This window comes from Hippoglossus stenolepis, chromosome 21, assembly GCF_022539355.2.
Source record: "Hippoglossus stenolepis isolate QCI-W04-F060 chromosome 21, HSTE1.2, whole genome shotgun sequence".
NCBI lineage: Eukaryota > Metazoa > Chordata > Actinopteri > Pleuronectiformes > Pleuronectidae > Hippoglossus > Hippoglossus stenolepis.
In genome coordinates this window covers 18,978,254-18,996,931 of record NC_061503.1, presented here as the reverse complement: position 1 = coordinate 18,996,931, position 18,678 = coordinate 18,978,254, and the positions used below count along the sequence as shown (strand labels likewise).

Genomic DNA, 18,678 nt, shown 5'->3' with positions numbered 1-18,678 from the left:
ACATGTGTCTCCTTATCAGAATAAAGTCACAGAGGCCGACAGACCGTGGGAACAAATTTATTTCTACTTTGTCTCATGAACAGAAAGAATCGATTTACAGTTTACAAACAACTGACCAGGGTCATGAAGCGAATGGTTTACTGCACAGGGTGAACGCCTACAGCTCAATCCTTCAGAAACACTGCACTACAGACAACCAGCTCTCGTTTGTCAGTGCTCGAGCAAATCAGCAGTGAACAAAAACTCTCTGAAACTGTCCAAACACAAGTTCACAAAATCTACTGAGAAAAACACACAAACCTCTCGTGTCGAACAGAAACGATAGCGAGGAAAAGCCACGATTGCACAACTCATATCAATTCCATACGTGGTCCAGAGAAATTTACAGCAGAGGACACGACAGTTCAGTAGGATTCGTCTTTCTCCAGACTCACGTCACATGTTTGCACTGAAGGGGACTGACACAGGCTTATGAACAGCAAGCGAGTGGGGACACGAAGTCTCAGTGGGACGTCAACACAACCTTCAGGATAATCACTTCATAATCAAACTCTGCAACGAAACACAAACATCTCGTGAGCTTCTACAAATCTTTCTGATGACACGAGGAAGTTCACAGTTTGTCGCCGCATCGCCGGCAGTGGTGATGCTCGTTAACAGCGGGAGCGCGTGTTGGTCAGTGTGTTATTGTTGTAAACATTTACGACCGGAAGTGAATTATAGTAGAACTGGACTAAGGGAGAAAAGAGTCAAGTGTACATCTGTTAATGTGGCAACACGAGTCAACGCATCACACTTTGTGCCAAACGTCCTCAAAAAAGGTTTCATCAAAAAACACCCTATTCTACATGTTACATGCACATCGTACTGTATACACATAAAATCTCATAAAGTTCATCAGACCATTTACAAGATTGGTGAAAAAGAGGATAGATATAAGAAATTAAGATATCCTAGGATGTAAGAGCCGCAGGAAAAGTCGCCGTTTTTTTGGCAGGCATGCTCCCCGGTGTGACGCGTGTTGGTGTTGGTACCACAATGCAGTGCAGTGTGCTTATTATTAGTCACAGCGTAGTTAGCGTAGTTAGGTGACGACGACTAACCGCATTTGAAAAAGGGGCCTGCAAGCCTATCACTCGATCCTATGTGAAAGAAGGCACTTACAGGAGAGAGGTGGTGCAGGCCCTGTCTGCAGCGACCCCTGTAGAACGTTAAGCAGATAACTCTTCAAGTAAAACCACGCTTTAGCTGAGCCACATCCGTTTTAGGTGGCGTTTCTTGGCAATTACGGGGGTCGTCTACGCAAGTGCCCGAAGAACCGCGGTAGGGGGGGGGGGCTTTTGATTAATTCATACATTCATATGCATGCAACCTTTTTTCGAAAACCAAAGGGTTCTTCCGAATGTCTGGGAAACTATTTACACAAAAGATATCGCAAGAAAAATTCTAACAACAGGAGAAAGGCAGAAACTTTTGGCAGAATTGTAGATAAGATGAGGGGAAATATGAAAGAGGGACTTGAAGATGATGCTGAACATTTCATTACTATCTGAGTAAGTAATTACAACACATGAACACAGCACAGGAGGAAATCAGGGAGCAAAGGGCTAATCGCACGTTTGCATTATCCGTTCACAGGGGCAAGAAAAAACAATACATTTATTTGATAGGTTAAATACCTATTTAGGCTTTGGGGGAAATGTTTCCTTTAAAGAAAACTTACCCTAGTTACAATTTCAGACAGAGGAGAAGTCAAGCAACGACAGACTCACAACTTCTACCGTCACTATGAGCCTTCAGTTCACCTCACTACCCACCAATCCTGTACAAACTTCATCCACTGTGAAAAACACTTTGTAAATACCAATCAAACAATTCTCCAATTATTTGTTAAGTGCTTTATTCTTATACTCTGCTCTATAAAATGGCTATTTCCACAGTCAGTAAATGCAATGGCTCAGACGAGGGTTCAGTGATGTGACGAGGTGACGGGATTAAAACTTTAGATTTCAGTCCACATCTCAGTGGGAACCAGTGATTAACTGACAGTGAGACAACGGTTGTAATCAGAAGGTGCTCTCACCTCACCAGAGACACAAAGGTCAAACCACAACCTGATAACTGACCAGTGGAGCTCGGTTGTGCTTATTGTGATTTCTCTCGGTGGAAACATCACCGTTGTTCCCCTTTGAAAAGACTGTTAAAGGTCCAGTGTTTCGTAAATTCACTTCCTCGGGTGGAAGACCATGAGAGGCCTGTCTTCGATCTTCTGCCAGGGGCTCTTCTTGTTCTCGTCTTTGTCGTCGGGGTCGTCCTCGGGGCTCGTCATGGAGTCGCGGCGGTTCTCGCTGTTGCTGCTGCGGGCGCTGTTCACGCGGCTGCGTCCCCTCCTGGGGATGGTGGATCCTCGAGAGGACGGCCCCTCGTCCAGGAGGGGGGTGAGGGAGTTCTCCTCGGGGGAGACGGGGCGTCCCTCGCTGCTGCTGCTGGGCTCGCTGTGGTCGGGGTAGGCCAGCTTGGAGTAGCTCTTCTTACCGGTGCTGCTCACGCCGTGGCCCTTCCGCCCTCCTGTTCCCCAGCGCTCATCTTTTCCCTTCCGGTTCAGTGCTGATCTTCGATCGTCCAGAGACGCTTCGAGGTTGATGTCTCGCTGAGCGCTGCTGGACCCGCCTCCAAATCCACCGCCACTGAGGTCGTTCCCAGGATCGATGAAGGAGTGGCGCACGTGAGCGTTGGCTCGTCCATCCAGGGAGATGAACCACGCCCGTGGGTGCTGCTTAACACCCAGTTCCAGGAGCTTCTTCTCAGTCAGCGCCTGCAATTCTCCGTTCATCTGAGCCATGGTGGAGTCGTTGAAGAGCACAGGGATGGTCATAGGTCCACCGGAGGAGTCGGATGCCCAGCTGGGCTCCTCGGAGTCGTCTCCCTGGGATCCCCCCTGCTGCTGGCCTTGTTTCTGGGAGTGGTGGTGATGCTGCTGGCCTCCTCCCATCTGTGCACCGTCGTTGTCTTGGTCCTTCTGGTCCTTCCCGTCTTTACCAGAGAACTCAGAGGGCAGGCGCATGTAGTGTGCTGGAATGACCAGGGTTGGCACCATGCTGCGGTACATGTTCTCCTTCATCTGGTCGATGGAGCTGCAGAAGATGATTTGACCTGCTTGAGTGTTGAGGGAGGTGGGCCTGGCGAGGTTGTCGGCTGCTGATGCCGAATACTCCGGAGGCTTGTCGGACTGACTTGGCACGTAGCCCTGGAAGCGAGGCGGGGACGGGGGATCAGAGGCGTACCCTCGATTGTCATTGGCATTGTGGTGTCGGTGATATTCAGACTCTTTGCCCTCCATGGGGCTGTAGCTCCTGTTGTACTCTTCATGCAGCAACGGGTTGTCCAGGTTGTTGGTCTCTGTGGCACGTGTCACCTTCATGGGGAAGCTTTCCCCTCGTTGGGCACCTGGAGCGTTCTTTCCCTTCGCGTGTCGCAGCATGTGAGCGGGGACATGTTTGGTGAGGTCCTCCCTGGAACTCTGGCAGTTTCGCGATGGGGACAAGTCGGATTTGTCGTTGGACGGTCCGGACTCCGCGTGGCCTCCGCAGATCAGATTTAGGCGTGAAGTGGATGTGCCCTGGTCTCTCTTGGCACCATTAAGATTGGTGGCGTGGGGTTTACCCTGCTGTCGGCGAGGTTTCAAACACTTCCGCCTGAAAGGTAAAGAGACACTAAATGTCAGAAATAATAAGAAACATCTCTGGCGGTCCAGCGGATTGTCTCTAATCTAAGTGACAGAAACCTATAGACCCAGAGACCTGCGCCTACGCTCCCCACACCTGCAGTAGTAGAGCAGCACACAGAGCAGGATGAGCACCAGCAGGGCCAGCGAGCCCAGGATGCAGAGCAGGAACAGGGTGTGGTAGGTGGTGATGTCCCTCAGGCCCGGGTGAGACAGACCCAATCCTGCAAGAAACCACCATAGAGAAGAAACTTTACATTCCTTGTGTCTTTGTTGTCAATCTCTGTTCGCTGGTCCTCCATTTTTATTGATTAGCTTAGTGTATGATTGATGAATAGAAAATGCTCTACGTTAAGGTGATAGTGAATTTCAGAAGCTGGACTTCAAGGAAAACTCTCTTTTTATCTGGTTTATTTTAAATAGTTTACATGTTCATCACCGCAGATAAATGAGAATATTGCCAAAGTTATGATACAGACTTTGATTTGTAATAACTCCCGAGCTTCGTTACAGAAAAGACCATTTCATGCTGAGTTTTCCCTGGAGACACAGAAACGTCTGCAGCAACAACACAGAAGAAGAAACAGAAGGAACAGTTCCAGCACCTGAAGAAGACGGGAACGCAGCCAACCAGTATCCCATCTGAGGAACCAGCACGTTCCACACGAACTGAGCGCCCTCTTTCTCGATGTAGCCCGTCCCGTTCCGAACCCACAGTCCTGGACAAGAGATCATCACAGATGTTAATATACAATATATACATGAATATAACCTTTGCCCTTATAATAATACAATAAAATGTCTTTTGATGCTGTGGAAACACTGGTTTGTGATGCTTTCAATCCACTTAGGAACTATTGGTTGGTCAGATAAACTATACTGGTATTTATACATGTTTAAATATTCCATCAATACATTAATAAATTGACAAAATAATACACAACTTAATCAATAAACCACTTTAGCTCCAAACAGCAATTCAAAAATAATAAAACTATAATGCATCAGTAATAATAATTTAATTAGATCACATAAGATATGTCTGATTATACTTCAATACATTTACTTATACAACATTTTCAATGCAGGGTTTTTATGTTTTATGAATGACTTCTCCCCTGGGACATGTGGTACTTTCATATAAGGAAATTATCTGAATGCTTCCTCATACCTAATTAAATATATATATACATCTATAGACAGTCGAACACAGGCTTTATATATGAGGAAAGTCAGTTTTTATATAACCTTGTGTTTTCCTCACCCGTCTTAGGCTGATACATCCAGGCAGGGACACTCATGGCCATCCTGTAGCGGGTGTCGGACGGCAGCGGCACGGAGATCTGGATCGGGTCTGAGACCTGGATTGCGGTGCCATCTTTGTCCAACAGCTGGATGCTGACGACCGCCACCGCCGTCAAGTCCGTCCACCCGGTTTCTGCACCTGAACCAGAAAACCCACAGATTTCAGCTTCAACTCGTCTTTGACACGTTCTCATCTTCAGTGACATGATTTCTGAGACGGCCTCTCACCCGAGCTGTTGGTCTCTTGGCCGAGGAGGAACGGGAAACCACCGATCTCGTACTGACTCCTGGCCGTGGTCATGGCGGCCGACAGCGCCGTGTAGTTGGAGCTGGACGGCAGCTGGAGCGACTTCCTCTGGAGCTGCACCAGCGGCTGGTTACGAGCTCCTGAAACACAAACACTCGCAGATTATAAATCACACAACAGCCTCCTGTTGTTTGTATAAATATCTTTTTAAAAAAATATATATATATATAAATATATTGGCTAACCCATCTTCTGCAGAGACATGTCAGTATCTGTTTATTTTTGCCAAGATGCAAACTTTTATTTCACAGAATAACAGAAAAGCTTATTTTTAGTTAAAGTGTAAAATGTCAAACCTTAATAACATTTCTTGATCATGAGGGTTTAATAACAACATCTTAGGAATCAATGCCAATCTTTTAACATATAAACATCAGCTGATATAACAATATAATTTTTGTAACTCCCTAATATTGATGTTGGCACAAACACTCCACATCAGTCTGGCTCCAGTAAACTTTCTGGTATTTTCAGCGTCTTACAGACACCGTGACGAAGCCGCATTAGTAAAACTACAAGTCCTCTTCTGTTACAGTAAATAACTCGGGGTCATATAAATGTTAAGTGAAATCCCTGGAGGCCTGAAGAGACTCGAGGGAGAGGAGGTGATTCATCTTCATCCCACAAACTCCGACTCATTAAAGACGAGATAACTGAATAAACGTCCGAGCGTCAAAGTCGAGTCCTCGGGTGACCAGAAGGTAATATAATGAAACCACGTCCATGTGACTCATTAAACTGGAGCTGAGTTCAGAGGAGGCTGATGGTCGCTGGTAGATTCAGGAGGTGAAGGAGAAGTGAGCGTTCACGATGCATGAGGAAATGTTCAGGGTGAAGAAGTGATTGTTGTAATTACCTGGTGACCCAGACAGGACCTGCAGGACGTCATCGTACAGGATGAGCGTTCCTGGTCTCTGGACGAGGAGGTACAGGCTGACGGATGCGTACACTGCACACAAATAAACGGATCAGCAGCAGGTCGGAGGTTTAAATTTAATACTTTTAATTTAATTTGATACTTGTTTTATTATTGGACAAAATATGAAGGAGATTAAAATGTCTGGAATTATTTATTTTCATAACTTTTTCAGGACGTCACAGCTTCATGTCTCGGCCCGAAAAAGGCAAATACTTCATAATAAACTGAGCTTATATATAAATATATATCACATTCTATACCATATAAAGCAGAACAGGGTCTGTACGTATCTTTCTTTACATTCTAGTTTTCCTGAATGTAGATTTTATCCCCTAGTTTTTATCTGTGAATCTTATAAATATACATTTTGATGAACTGACAGTTTAGTTTCCACATAATTAACTAAAGCTGCAGCTAAATCAGGTCATGGAGAAAAAAAACTGATACACGTGACTTGTTGGTTAATTAATCTTTCAATTAAACACTTGAAAGTATTAAACCACAATTTAATGTCTTATATTGACTTTAATCTCTTGATTCCCATTGGTTGAGGACTGTTATAATAGTCAGAATAAAGTTAATTTAAACTAACTCTGATTCATTTATACACATTTTATTTGAGTCGAAACAAAGATTTTACAGAGCGACAGGATCCTCAGCAGGAAACGTGTGTTCCCCTCCTCTGAGACTTACAGGGGATGCGGCTGGAGTGCCAGGGCACGGAGTTGGTGACGTAGTCCTGTTTGGAGGCCGTGATGATGACCCACGTCCCGGCGCGGTACAGGAAGTTGACCTTCAGGACGCCATCGCTGCCGGCTCGGCTGGACGCCAAGATGGTCTGATTCCCGTGGACGTGCACCTGAGCGCCCGCCAGCGGCGACAAGTCACTGCTGTCGAACACCTGGACCTTGATTTCCACCTCTGAAAACACAACGAGAGGTCGGTCACTCTCTGCTCAGCTCGATTAGTCCAGCGGCGAATAAATTAACAACAACCCAGACAACTGATCGATCACTGAAGTCATTGATTAGGTCATAAAGATTTTTTAAATCAATAAAAGATCAGAAATGTAACTTTGGTCTGAAAACACACGACATAGGAACAAGTTACTTTGGGATCTTGGACTTTAAATTAGTTGCAAACCTACTTATGCTTATAAGTAATGGATTAATCATTAAATATATTAAAGGGTCAGACAGTCTAAATATTCCTAAATACTAAATCTTTGATGACTTAAAGGAGAGAATGTATTTTACTGGTACAACTGGAGCCTGGTTGTTTATTTGCATTGAAATGAAATGTTTGCAGAATCAGTTATTGACAGTTCTTCTTTTCATGGATACACACACAACTATCACAGGTTTACTCGAATCAAACATTAAAACGTGATCATTCTCAGAATGAATTCAGACTGGATTTATTGCCGTTGACTCAGACTGTGACATGTTCATCTGAGGATGTGTTGTTCTGACTTCGGTGTGAGTTCTGGATCAGAATGTGCTAATTGGTTTGTTAGTTGCCTCCGTTAGTCACGACCGCTGCTGCTAACGATGATAAACACCTCGCGTCCCTGAACCTCTGCAGACACAGACACACACACTGAACACACAGACACACACTGATCACACAGACACACACTGATCACACAGACACACACTGAACACACAGACACACACTGATGACACAGACACACACCCATCACACATCCATCACGTGGCTCTTCCTGCCTTGTATCTTTCCATGTTTTCAACCCACGGAACATTTTGTTTGTCCTCTCGCCCGTTGGACGGCCTGGATGTGGGTCACGCCGGGGGACGTTTCCATGGATACACGCAGACTGTCCCAAAGCTTCCTCACTGGGCTCCGTCCTGCAGCTCGTCCCCTGAACCCTCCGGGCCTCAAACCCCACAGAGCTTCACAGTGACGGCACTAATGGCTGCATCAGATAATAGGCAGCATGTATGTGTGTGTGTGTGTGTGTGTGTGTGTGTGTGTGTGTGTGTGTGTGTGTGTGTGTGTGTGTGTGTGTGTGTGTGTGTTCACATTTATTGTTCCTGTGAGGACGCTGGCCTCCATTACCATAAATGGTTCAATAAAGGCTCCCTTGTGTGTGTGGAGGATTTCCTCACTCTGGGCTCGTCACTTCAAAACGCTGCAGCTTGAATCGGCTCCATTGACTCAAACACTGAGAGTCACAGTGTCACATCGAGAGTCTGGGAGAGTTTCACTCCTTCAGACTCCTTCGGCTGAGATTTAGTGGAGCGCGAGTCCTCGACAGCGGCCGAGAGAAAACCTGAGAACTCAAACTCATGATCTGCACCGCGAGGAGGTTCTGTCAGAATCAATCAGATTCTTTAATATCCCTGCTCCAGTCTCAAAAAACACAATATGGCTGCAGCTTATTGAGCCTTATTGTGTATAATGTGCAGAGTGAATGGAAGAACCTCAGATGCTTTGTGTGCACGTTGTGTTCATAGAAGATCCATGATGGTGGAATGTTCAGACCCAGTATGACTTTGAGTTCAGGTCTGAAAACGTCCAATCGATGAAACAGGAACATTTCCACAAAATTCCCAGTTTCGTTGAGGTGATTTTTTTTAAATCGAACTGAAAATCGTGGTTGTTTTGATGTTTTTTTCATAACATGCATCAAACTGAGGCGACTACAAAAACGACTCTTCCTGAAATCATATTTTAAGCTGTTTTCGAATATGAACTGCGGAAAAAAACGTTTTCTGGAGCTCGTCTCTCAGCAGCAGCAGCAGGTTGTCGGGTCCGACTCGTTCACAACAACAGGAACATGTGGGGAACATCCAGGCGAGGGGCGGAGCCTGTGGAGCAGCAGGAGGCCGGACGTGACGTCTTTCCAAGTTGACGTCTTCGTCTTCTACGTGTACGGCTCCTCTTCTTCACCCTGAGATATTCGTGTTGTTCCAGTTTCACGTCCGTCACGTGTTAGAAACCTCGTCCACACGTTTGTCCTGATGTTTTCTCACGTGGACTCACGCTGACAGCTGATCGCAGCTTTAGCTCAATAAGCAGCAGTATTTATCATTTCATATTTAAGTTGCCTTAATGACCTCACTGTTGATTGGAAAACAATCTGACTTAAAGCAATTGTGTCAATTTGAAATAACTTGATTTATATGTTCGTCCCGACTTAAGTATTTTGTCTGAGTTAGTCCAACAATTATTCTTTTTCACATCTGTTAGGGGAGATGAATTAAAAATGAAAGTACAAGTACCTCTGGATAGTACTCGAGTAGAAGTACCTGACCAGTGTCTGCAGCTCAGAATAGCCTGAAGCATGAATAATGCACATTAATTTCATAACGAGCCTCCGAGAGAACAACAACATGCAGACACATGACATCACTGTGTTACACACATGACGCTCATGTGGAGGCCTCATGATGACACACGTTAACATGACGTGTGTCCCGAGCAGGTTCGAGGCCTGATGCAATCTGCAGCCACACATCTGCAGCACATCTGCACGCACACGCACACACGCACACGCACACACACGCACACACACACACACACACACACGCACACACCGAGGCCTGTGTGACATCATCATATTAATGAATCGCTATCTGAAGCATCGATCGGCCGCGGACTCGATGCCGAACAGAACCTCCTGCAGCCCGCTCCTCCATCCGGAGCCGGAGGAGCAGCAACATGGAGGCTGAGCAGGAGGAACCACTCCCTCCGCTCATTGTGCTGCAGCCCCCGGTCACACTCACCGAAGCCTCCCGGATCGGGGAGAGATTTGGCGGCGAGCGCGTCCCAGAGCGCGCACATCCACACGAACAGGAGCAGACGCGAGATGCGGGGGTCCGTCATCCTGGCAGCGACATGCCCGGCTCCAGCTCCGCGGGCCTGGGTCCTCCGTCAGTCCGAGGGAGAGGCTCCGTGTCCGGGCGGCAGCCTCAGCGATGAGCCCTTGTTTTCATTGTCTGAGCCGCAGCGGAGACAGCGACGCGTTCCCCCCTGCTGGAGCCAAGGGGAACTGCAGCTCCACCGCTCCTCACGGCTCTGCGCTCGGTCTATAGAGACTGTGTATAAACACACGGTATATAAATAGACTGTATATAAACACACTGTATATAAACACACTGATCTATAGACTGTGTATAAACACACGGTATATAAATAGACTGTATATAAACACACTGATCTATAGAATGTGTATACACACTGTTTAAAGACTGTATATATATAGACTGATCTATACACTGTATATTAACACACTGTATAAACACACTGATCTATAGACTGTGTATAAACACACTGTATATACACACTGTATATACACACTGTATATAAATAGACTTTATATAAACACACGGTATATAAATAGACTTTATATAAACACACTGATCTATAGACTGTGTATAAACACACGGTATATACACACACTGTATATAAATAGACTTTATATAAACAGACTGATCTATATACTGTATATAAACACACTGTATATAAACACACTGTTTATAGACTGCATATAAACAGACTGATCTATAGACTAAAAGAAAACATATTTTATTTCATGAGCAGCTCTAAAATATTTAACTATATTTATCTGATTATAAATATTTTCAAATATGTGTTAAAATATTAGTTATAGGTATAAGTTCAATATGAGCAACTTAAATGACGACTGCAACAATAACATGTTGATTAAATGTTAATGCAAATATAAAATCCATCCAAGAACAGAACAGAAGTATTTTTCATGATGTTATGACTCATTTTACCACTTGTTCATCATGTCAGTTTAAAACACGTTATTTAATATAGTTATAAACACATTATTTAATATAGATATGAACCATATTATGTGTTGTGCTGTTGGTCTGAGTTGCAGCAGCTGATGAAGGGAAGCAGCTCAGTCTGAGTTGTTGACGGATGAAACCTCCATCTGTCGTCTGTGACTCAGAGCGACAGACAGAACGATTCTGATTCCTCCGGCGGATCGATTCCCGGTTCCTCTCGTTTCCCTCTCTCCTCTGCAGCAGCAGCAGCAGCAGCTTCTTGTCATATCTATCACTTTTACTATTTAATTAGAAATTCAACCTGCAAGTGGCAAAGTGTTTGTGGATTTATTGTTCAGAAAAGATGTTCTCTCGGCTCAGGGGTGTTTCATATTCATCCCAGAAATCCAATCTCCTGCCTGTGTGAATGTTACAGCCTTTCAGATTGAGGCGGCGGGTGGAAAAGAGCTTTTTGTAATTTCATTTTTTGACTAAAACTGAATCGAAAGCTCGGAAACATCTTGTTAAACTCAAGTATGAAGAAACCAGAGGGTCAGAAGTTTGTGTTCAGGATTCAGACGATATATAAACCATGAACGAAAGGTTTCTAATATGATGTAATAAGCAGATAAGTTACTTATATAGTGTCCACACTCCTGTTATCTTTCTGTGTGATGTTCCTCATGTTTTGTAATGACAGTAAAACTTCTTGAATCTTGAATCTTGAATCTTGAATCTTGAATCTTGAATCGATCGTGTCTCTAATCTCATTGTTTGTGAAAGTTTACATATTCCTACAACTTCTTCAGACCATATCTCTGTTGACTCTGACGCTCAGATCCAAAAGTTAAACACCAGGAGATAAACTAAAGTTTTATTCAAACTGAGTTTTTGGTGAAAATGCGTGGACGCCATGTGGAGGGGTGAAGAGCGGGTGAAGCACCAGCTGATGAAACAAAGTTAGAATACTCAGTTGTTTGTGCTGCTCCGTGGGAGAAGAACTAACAACCATCGTGTTGAAAAGCCTGATTCTGAACTCGGCCTTCAGCGAATTAGGAACCACGGGACGAAAAATCCCCACACGACCTTTAACCTTTAAACCCCATTCATGTTTGTCTTCCTCTGTCATTAATGGAACTCGTGGGTTTTTCCGAAATATCAGATGAGTTTATTTACTAAATTAATCAACAACCATCATGTGAAGGAGAATAACGGCTGATTGTTGGAGGAGGGACTTTCCTGAGTCTCTGTCCTCTGAGTCGAGGTCGCGGCCCGAGAGTTTCTCCACATTCGTCCTGGTATATTTTTAAATCTGTCAGAGGACATGTTCTTCTGTTTCACTGTGTTCCAGCTGCAGACATTAAAACAGACATTAACATCACGTGGTGGAGAACAAGACTTCAGGCTCATGATTAAAAAACTGTTTTACTTGTTGTGTTTTATAGATTTCAGACTTGTTTTATTTATTGTTTTTCAAGGTCGAGAGCGTATTTTATCTCAGACTCAAATAAAGATGGACGACGTGCCAGCTTCCAAAAGTGAAGCCAAAGTGTCTGAATTGCCCCCTGGTGGCTGGCTGCAGTACAGGTAATAAACCCCACCTGCTCCATGTTAGCAGATGGGACATGGATGAGAATAAAAAAATAAAGGTGGTTATAATTTAATTAGTTGTGAACAGAAATACATCATCTCTACTTAATCGTTACTCAGAATGTGCATTAGCCATAAATGTAAAACTATTTTCCAACTATTTTCTCCGTAACGAAACAGCAGTGACTAAATTCTTGAGCAACCGACGGACAGTTTGCAGGATTTGGCCTCTGGTGTTCGTAATGTGTTTGTAACCCGCCTCAGTTCAGTGGTTTTCCATTATCAGGGTCAGGAGCTCGGGCAAGTTCCCAACACAACAACAGTCTGGTTTCAGGCTGAGTCACACGTCTGGAGAAGGACGGCCCGAGCCTTGGACTGTCTTCAACACATGACTCGTGTTTCAGTAATGAGGTCGAGATCCTGAGGAAACAAGCTGAAACAATCGCAGAGAAGGCGAGACAACAACAAGAACGGTTCCAAAACTGAAACTCAACCAAGCTGCACACACTCAGATTACACTCCTCCAAATGTTTCACATTTTTCAACACCCATAAATTATTCTCCGGGGAATCTGTGAAAATGTCAAAATACGTCCTATGTAGAAGGAAGTGGTGAAACATTCCAGGAACCAGCTGTTGGTTCGTATCCGCACCAACATCTAGTGAGTTCTTTGTGGGCACACGTCTCCACCTTCCACCAGGTTCTGTGGAGACGTCTCCACCTTCCACCAGGTTCTGTGGAGACGTCTCCACCTTCCACCAGGTTCTGTGGAGACGTCTCCACCTTCCACCAGGTTCTGTGGAGGCGTCTCCTCACACGTGTGACGAGCATCGGGACGGACTTGTGAAAGCTCTTTATTATGTATGAGCTCAGCTGCATTACGACGCATGCATCTGCACTTAGGCAGCCGTGCGGCTGGTTTCCCATGAGGCCGCAGAACATCAGGATGTGTTGGAGCACATCTGTCCAGCCGAGCTATAAACCCCCCTCAGGTTAATGACATCCACCCCCGCTGACATGAAAGCCTTTTAGTTAGAGAGAACAGACCTGCCTTTTGATCTGTATGTATATCCAACAAAATATATATAATCATCTGCGTCTTCTACGTGTCTGGCTCCTCTTCTTCATCCTGAGGTATTTGGATTCCTACAGTTGGGTGTCACATGGGTTCTGGAGCACCTGACTCAGACATCTGTGTTCTCACATTCAGAACCTCTGGGTCTCATAATGATGATGAGTGAGTTGAAGGCCGTAATAAAAAGGCCCTAAACACCCGGGTTACGGTCCTGGTCTGGTTAAGATTAGTAAAAAAGGGAAAAACATTTTTTATTCCTGCTGATGTTCTCCTCGACTGTCTTCAATTTAAACCGAAGCCTCGTCAGGTTGTCGACACAGAAATTAATGAGGTCGTTAAGGCCGAGTCGGTCGCACGTCTGGAGACGAACACACACCTGGATACCAGATGGTGAGGGGGGGGGGGCACGCCGAGGACAGACCAGAGAGCTGCACTCTTTTACATTTTTAATTCATTTTACCATCTCACCCCGAGTGAAGTTTTCTTTGGGAGGTTCAGACATTCTCAGAAGCTGCAGGTGCTGCCATGTTGTGAGTCCACGTCCCTCTGGTTGCATGGAGGGACGTCCACCAGCAGGGGACAGAGGAGAGCCGGAGTCACTTCCTGCTGGCAGGGACCTTTGTCACAGAGCACATGTGGTGGTGATGGTTCAATTTATGCACCGAGAGATTAATAAAACGTGTCATCACGTGAGAGGAGGTACATCGCTCCTCCATCAGAGCTTTGAATATTCAGTGTCGGGACACGATCGACGCCGGGCCTCGGGTTTCAGACCGCTGCCCGTGTGCGTGTGGTTCTGAACACACATGTCAAAATGCTGTAGTGTGTTTCTGCTGTGTGACACGTGAGCGTAGCTGTAGCAGCTGAATAAAACATCATCGAAGCGATTTGATCTCAGGTCAACAGACAAAGTTCTGGATCCATCAAAGAGCTAAAGGTCAAATTAAAGGACTTTAAAGTTGTATGAACATTAAATGTGTTGGGTGAGACTCACATGTTTTCATGCATCTATACGAGGCTGTAACTTGTCAGTGTGCTGCTCAGTTCTTATTACTTATCTTATCTTATCTTATCTTATATGATTCCTCAGTTTTCCATGACCTCCACCTACGAGGTTATAACGTATTTGTTTGTCAGCAGGGTTACACAATCACCAAGGGCCAGGTTTTTCAACATTGTGAAATAGGGCACATTTTATTTTTGGTGATATTTTCACTGATTTCCCGGAGAATAAAAATAATAATAAAAAAAGAGGCCTTATCTTCATGAGCAGTTCGGAGCAGCTTGATGAACTGGAGGGTTCTTCCTGAAGGTTTGAGATCCACTGAGTGATTTGAGTTTCCTCCTGCTTTTCTGTTTTGCTTCCGCTCAATTCATATTCAAACTGCACTTCTGCAAATGAGGAACAATTTAACGAGTGACCCCCCCCCCCCCACTCACAGTGAAGAGTTGTGACCTTTATGAGCAGCTCATCACATGAAGTGATCACATGTCGGGGCCAATCAGACACGAGCATCTGCCTCATTGTTCATTCTTTGATAAACGTCATTCACTTACTATGAGATGTTTCTCTCTAAATGATTTATAAGTGTTTTCATTCATGTAAAATCCTAAATGTAACATTGAACATAACAATTGAACAAAGAAAAAACATGTACGATGAAATGAACAATTAGAAATAAGTGGATCAAACTGAATTGGAACAGAGAGGAGAGACACACACACGATATGAGCAGGACACGATGTATGCATTCTGCTGTGGTCTCTGTATCTTGTAGATTTTCAGCGTTGGCCCTAATCACGGAAAGCTCTCAAATCTTGTCGCGTTTCCAAGTTCACGTCTTGGCGTCGCTCCTCTTTCTCCTCCTGACATATTTGTATTCCTCCACTTACTCGCGTTAGAAATGTCCTCAACACGCCGGCTCGCTCGCTGGGAATTTTCCTTCTGTCTCCTCCGATGGGCTCAGGCTCACATTGTTTCTTGGGAAATGTCCAGAGCAACAGATTCTGACGCTCGTTCAGCAGCCGTGGTTTATGTTGGGGTAAAGAAGCAAATAACTGAGCTGGAAACATCTTTAGATTTAAGATGCATTGATGAACTGCTGAGTCGTTGAAGTAGATCTTGTTGTGACGTCGTTCTGATCACCGAGAACACGGAGGCAGCGATGAGTTCACTTCAGCACAGCTCAGAAACCAGGGGGCGCTCCTGAGCTCTCTCACACTGTTACGAAAGAAAAATCACGGAGGCTTTTACCAGGAAGAAGAAAGTGATGTGGGTCAGGTGAAAAGGAGAGAAGCCGATGTTACGAGACCGATTCACTGATAAACTCAAAATGAGTTCAAGTTCATTTGTTTGCAAATTCTTCAACATGCAAATCACTTGGAGTTCACACCCGGTGATTATCAGGTGAAGGTAAATGAAGTGAAACTATTTCTGATGTGATTAAAACTTAAAAGGCTGTGTTGACTGAAGAGTTGGAGGTAATGAAGAAGATTACAGTTTAATAACACACAGTACTTAGAATACAATTAAATACAATTAAATACAATTAAATTAAATACAATTAAATTTAATTAAATTTAATTAAATGAGTTTCCTTGACATGACGAGAAAACAAAAGCTTTACAAGCAGTTATTGTCCAGTTATTACATCTTAAAATAAAATCTACAGATGATTTGATATTTAAGTGTCAAATATGTTTTGCTACAAATCTAATTTGATCTTTTTGTTGACTTGACTCCTCCTCCTGAAAAATCACCAGAAATATGATCTGAAAAACAGCTTCTGAAAGAGAAATGCTCAAATAACAGAGACTCAATCTAAAGCTGATGTTGATCAGAAAATGATTCCAAGTCATGAAGAATTCTAAACATGCATTTACCTCCCTCCTCTACGTACCCCCCCCGACCTAAAGTTTATATGGATAAAAACATTTATTAAAATCATATGTTAGAATAATGACAACCACCTGCTAAGTCATACGACGTCATCAGTGGTCTGAGGAACTCTCACACCTGATGTTTAGGTTCAGACTGAAGTGAAAGTCTGAAGGTTTGAACCAAACAAGTTGTGAAGGTGTTTTTTTTTTAACATGTTGATAATCTGATAAATCATCACTTAGCTTCACGTGAGGAAGACTCACAGATATATAATGTACAATAAAGACATTTTGGCGTCAACATCAGTGACTTTGAATTTTCCAGAAAGTAAAAATGAACAGAACAAGATGTTGTTGAGAAGAAGAACCTTCCAGATCTCTCTCTCTCTCTCTTTCTCTTTCATTCTTCCATCTCTGCACAGGAACTAATTACCTGAGCGTTTACTTTTCCAGGGCGTTTAATTGACACGGGGGTGATTAATGTCATCATTACAATTGTTCTACCTGCTTTCATGTCTGCACATATACAGATGGACACACACCCATGCTGACTTTGGCTGACACACACACACACACTCACACACACACACACACACACACACACACCCACACACACACAGCCTGGGTAATTGTTGCCTGTGGTTTTTTCAGGCCTGTCACTTCCGCTGTGGCGTGCGATTCCTGTTGTCAGTGTTGGCTCGGGCCCAGACTGCAGGTGCACTGCGGCACATTCCTCACCACTAATAGGTTCCTCAGAAGAAAACCTGTCTAACTGACGCTTATGCATAACAACAAGCCCAGTGTGTCTGCGTGATAATTAAAACGTGTGCAGTAACGAGCCTTGTGACATCTCCTTGAGTCTCTCGGTGCGGTGCCCGCGGGGGGACTTTTATTTTTAGCTCCTTGGTCTTTGATTAAAATATGACTCTGTGGTTGACCTTCACACCTGCTGCAGCTCTGCCAGGTTCACGGGAACCCGACCACTTGATAAATAAAGACCTGCCACTGGAACCGCTGACGAGACATAATCAATTCTCCATGCATCGGACCCGGACCTGCTCGCTCTCTGTGGAGCAGCTGCAGGAAGGTTCCCGTCGCTTCTCTGCAGCGCTGCACACGCACACGGTCTGAAATCTGATGCTGCACGGTGGACGTGTGAAGCCTTTCTGCTTGTTAGCCACGCCAGCAGCTCAGTGGATGGCTGCCTGTCAGGCGTTCCACCTGAGCTGTGAAATATCACAACTATCACGTACAGCTCCCGACTTTTCCTTGAGCGCCACCATGAGCCTGACGTTGGGGCTGCACGAGGGGCATAGCAGCCAGGGGCGTTGCTAAGGGGTAGAAGCAGGACATTACCTGGAGCTCCCTGATTACATTACCTACAGGAAACTGACATGCACGTACATGCACTTTGTTTGCAATTTTTATCATAAAATATTTATTTGAAGAGTGGAATTAAATATCGTTTGGTATCATGTGTTTCTTTGGGGAGATAGATTGGTTTGATGTGGTGAAACACGAGCTTCCCTGGTGAGACTGGCACAAACATTTGTACAGAAATTCATGATTCCCAGATGATGAATCTTATACTTATGATAACAAGTCACATAACTCAACAGCTTTTGGTTTTGCCACAAGAAAATGTGGAGAAAAGCAGGTTAAATAGATTTTCATGGTTCCCAGTGGCTGAATCACACTGGTTTTGATGCTTGAATGGTGCATTGTGTAAAACATTGGTACAGATATCCAGATTTGTCCGAAGTTGCACGTATCAGATGGACTTTGCTGATCCCCTGACTTTTCATCAAGCACCGTCACAAAGTTTGTTTTTACTTTCTAAGTGACAGAACTCAACAGATAATTATTTCATTTAATTTATTTTGTGACAGTATCACCTGCTTTGCAGTTAAACTCATCAAACTTATAGATCTCTTAGTTTGTAGTGCTCATGTTTGAGCTGTTAGCCGCAACGTGAGCTACAGGAAATGGGTTCAGTAATTAAAAACCTTACAAAAGACAAATGAGCGTCAGATCTTTCCACCAGCGCCACCATCAGGTCAAAACCTGGATTCTCTTCTCACCGTGGAGTCAACGACAAAGTGGTAACAAGGAGAA

General features: G+C 44.3%; 1 protein-coding gene across 2 annotated transcripts; it reads right to left on the bottom strand.

The window, feature by feature from the left end:
• Positions 1-41: 41 nt before the first annotated feature.
• LOC118100976 (protein FAM171A2) lies at positions 42-10,233 on the bottom strand. Of its 2 annotated transcripts, none has more exons than XM_035146546.2 (8): positions 10,005-10,233; positions 6,949-7,176; positions 6,193-6,285; positions 5,258-5,416; positions 4,989-5,168; positions 4,330-4,443; positions 3,801-3,948; positions 42-3,695 (listed from the first exon to the last, which is right to left on the bottom strand). In XM_035146546.2, the coding sequence occupies exons 1-8, from the start codon at positions 10,102-10,104 to the stop codon at positions 2,225-2,227; spliced, it is 2,493 nt and encodes an 830-aa protein (XP_035002437.1). In that variant the 5' UTR covers positions 10,105-10,233; the 3' UTR covers positions 42-2,224. The 2 variants fall into 2 exon arrangements, with proteins under 2 accessions (XP_035002437.1, XP_035002438.1); XM_035146547.2 differs by having other exon boundaries at positions 3,822-3,948; positions 10,005-10,231.
• Positions 10,234-18,678: the final 8,445 nt, after the last annotated feature.

Excerpts from the sequence above, each read along its gene's own strand:
- LOC118100976 (XM_035146546.2), bottom strand. The coding sequence starts at position 10,104 with ATGACGGACCCCCGCATCTCGCGTCTGCTCCTGTTCGTGTGGATGTGC. Across the intron at positions 6,286-6,948 it reads GCACTCCAGCCGCATCCCCT|TGTACGCATCCGTCAGCCTG; the intron begins GTAAGTCTCAGA and ends ATTTGTGTGCAG. Across the intron at positions 3,696-3,800 it reads TGTGGGGAGCGTAGGCGCAG|GCGGAAGTGTTTGAAACCTC; the intron begins GTCTCTGGGTCT and ends TTTACCTTTCAG.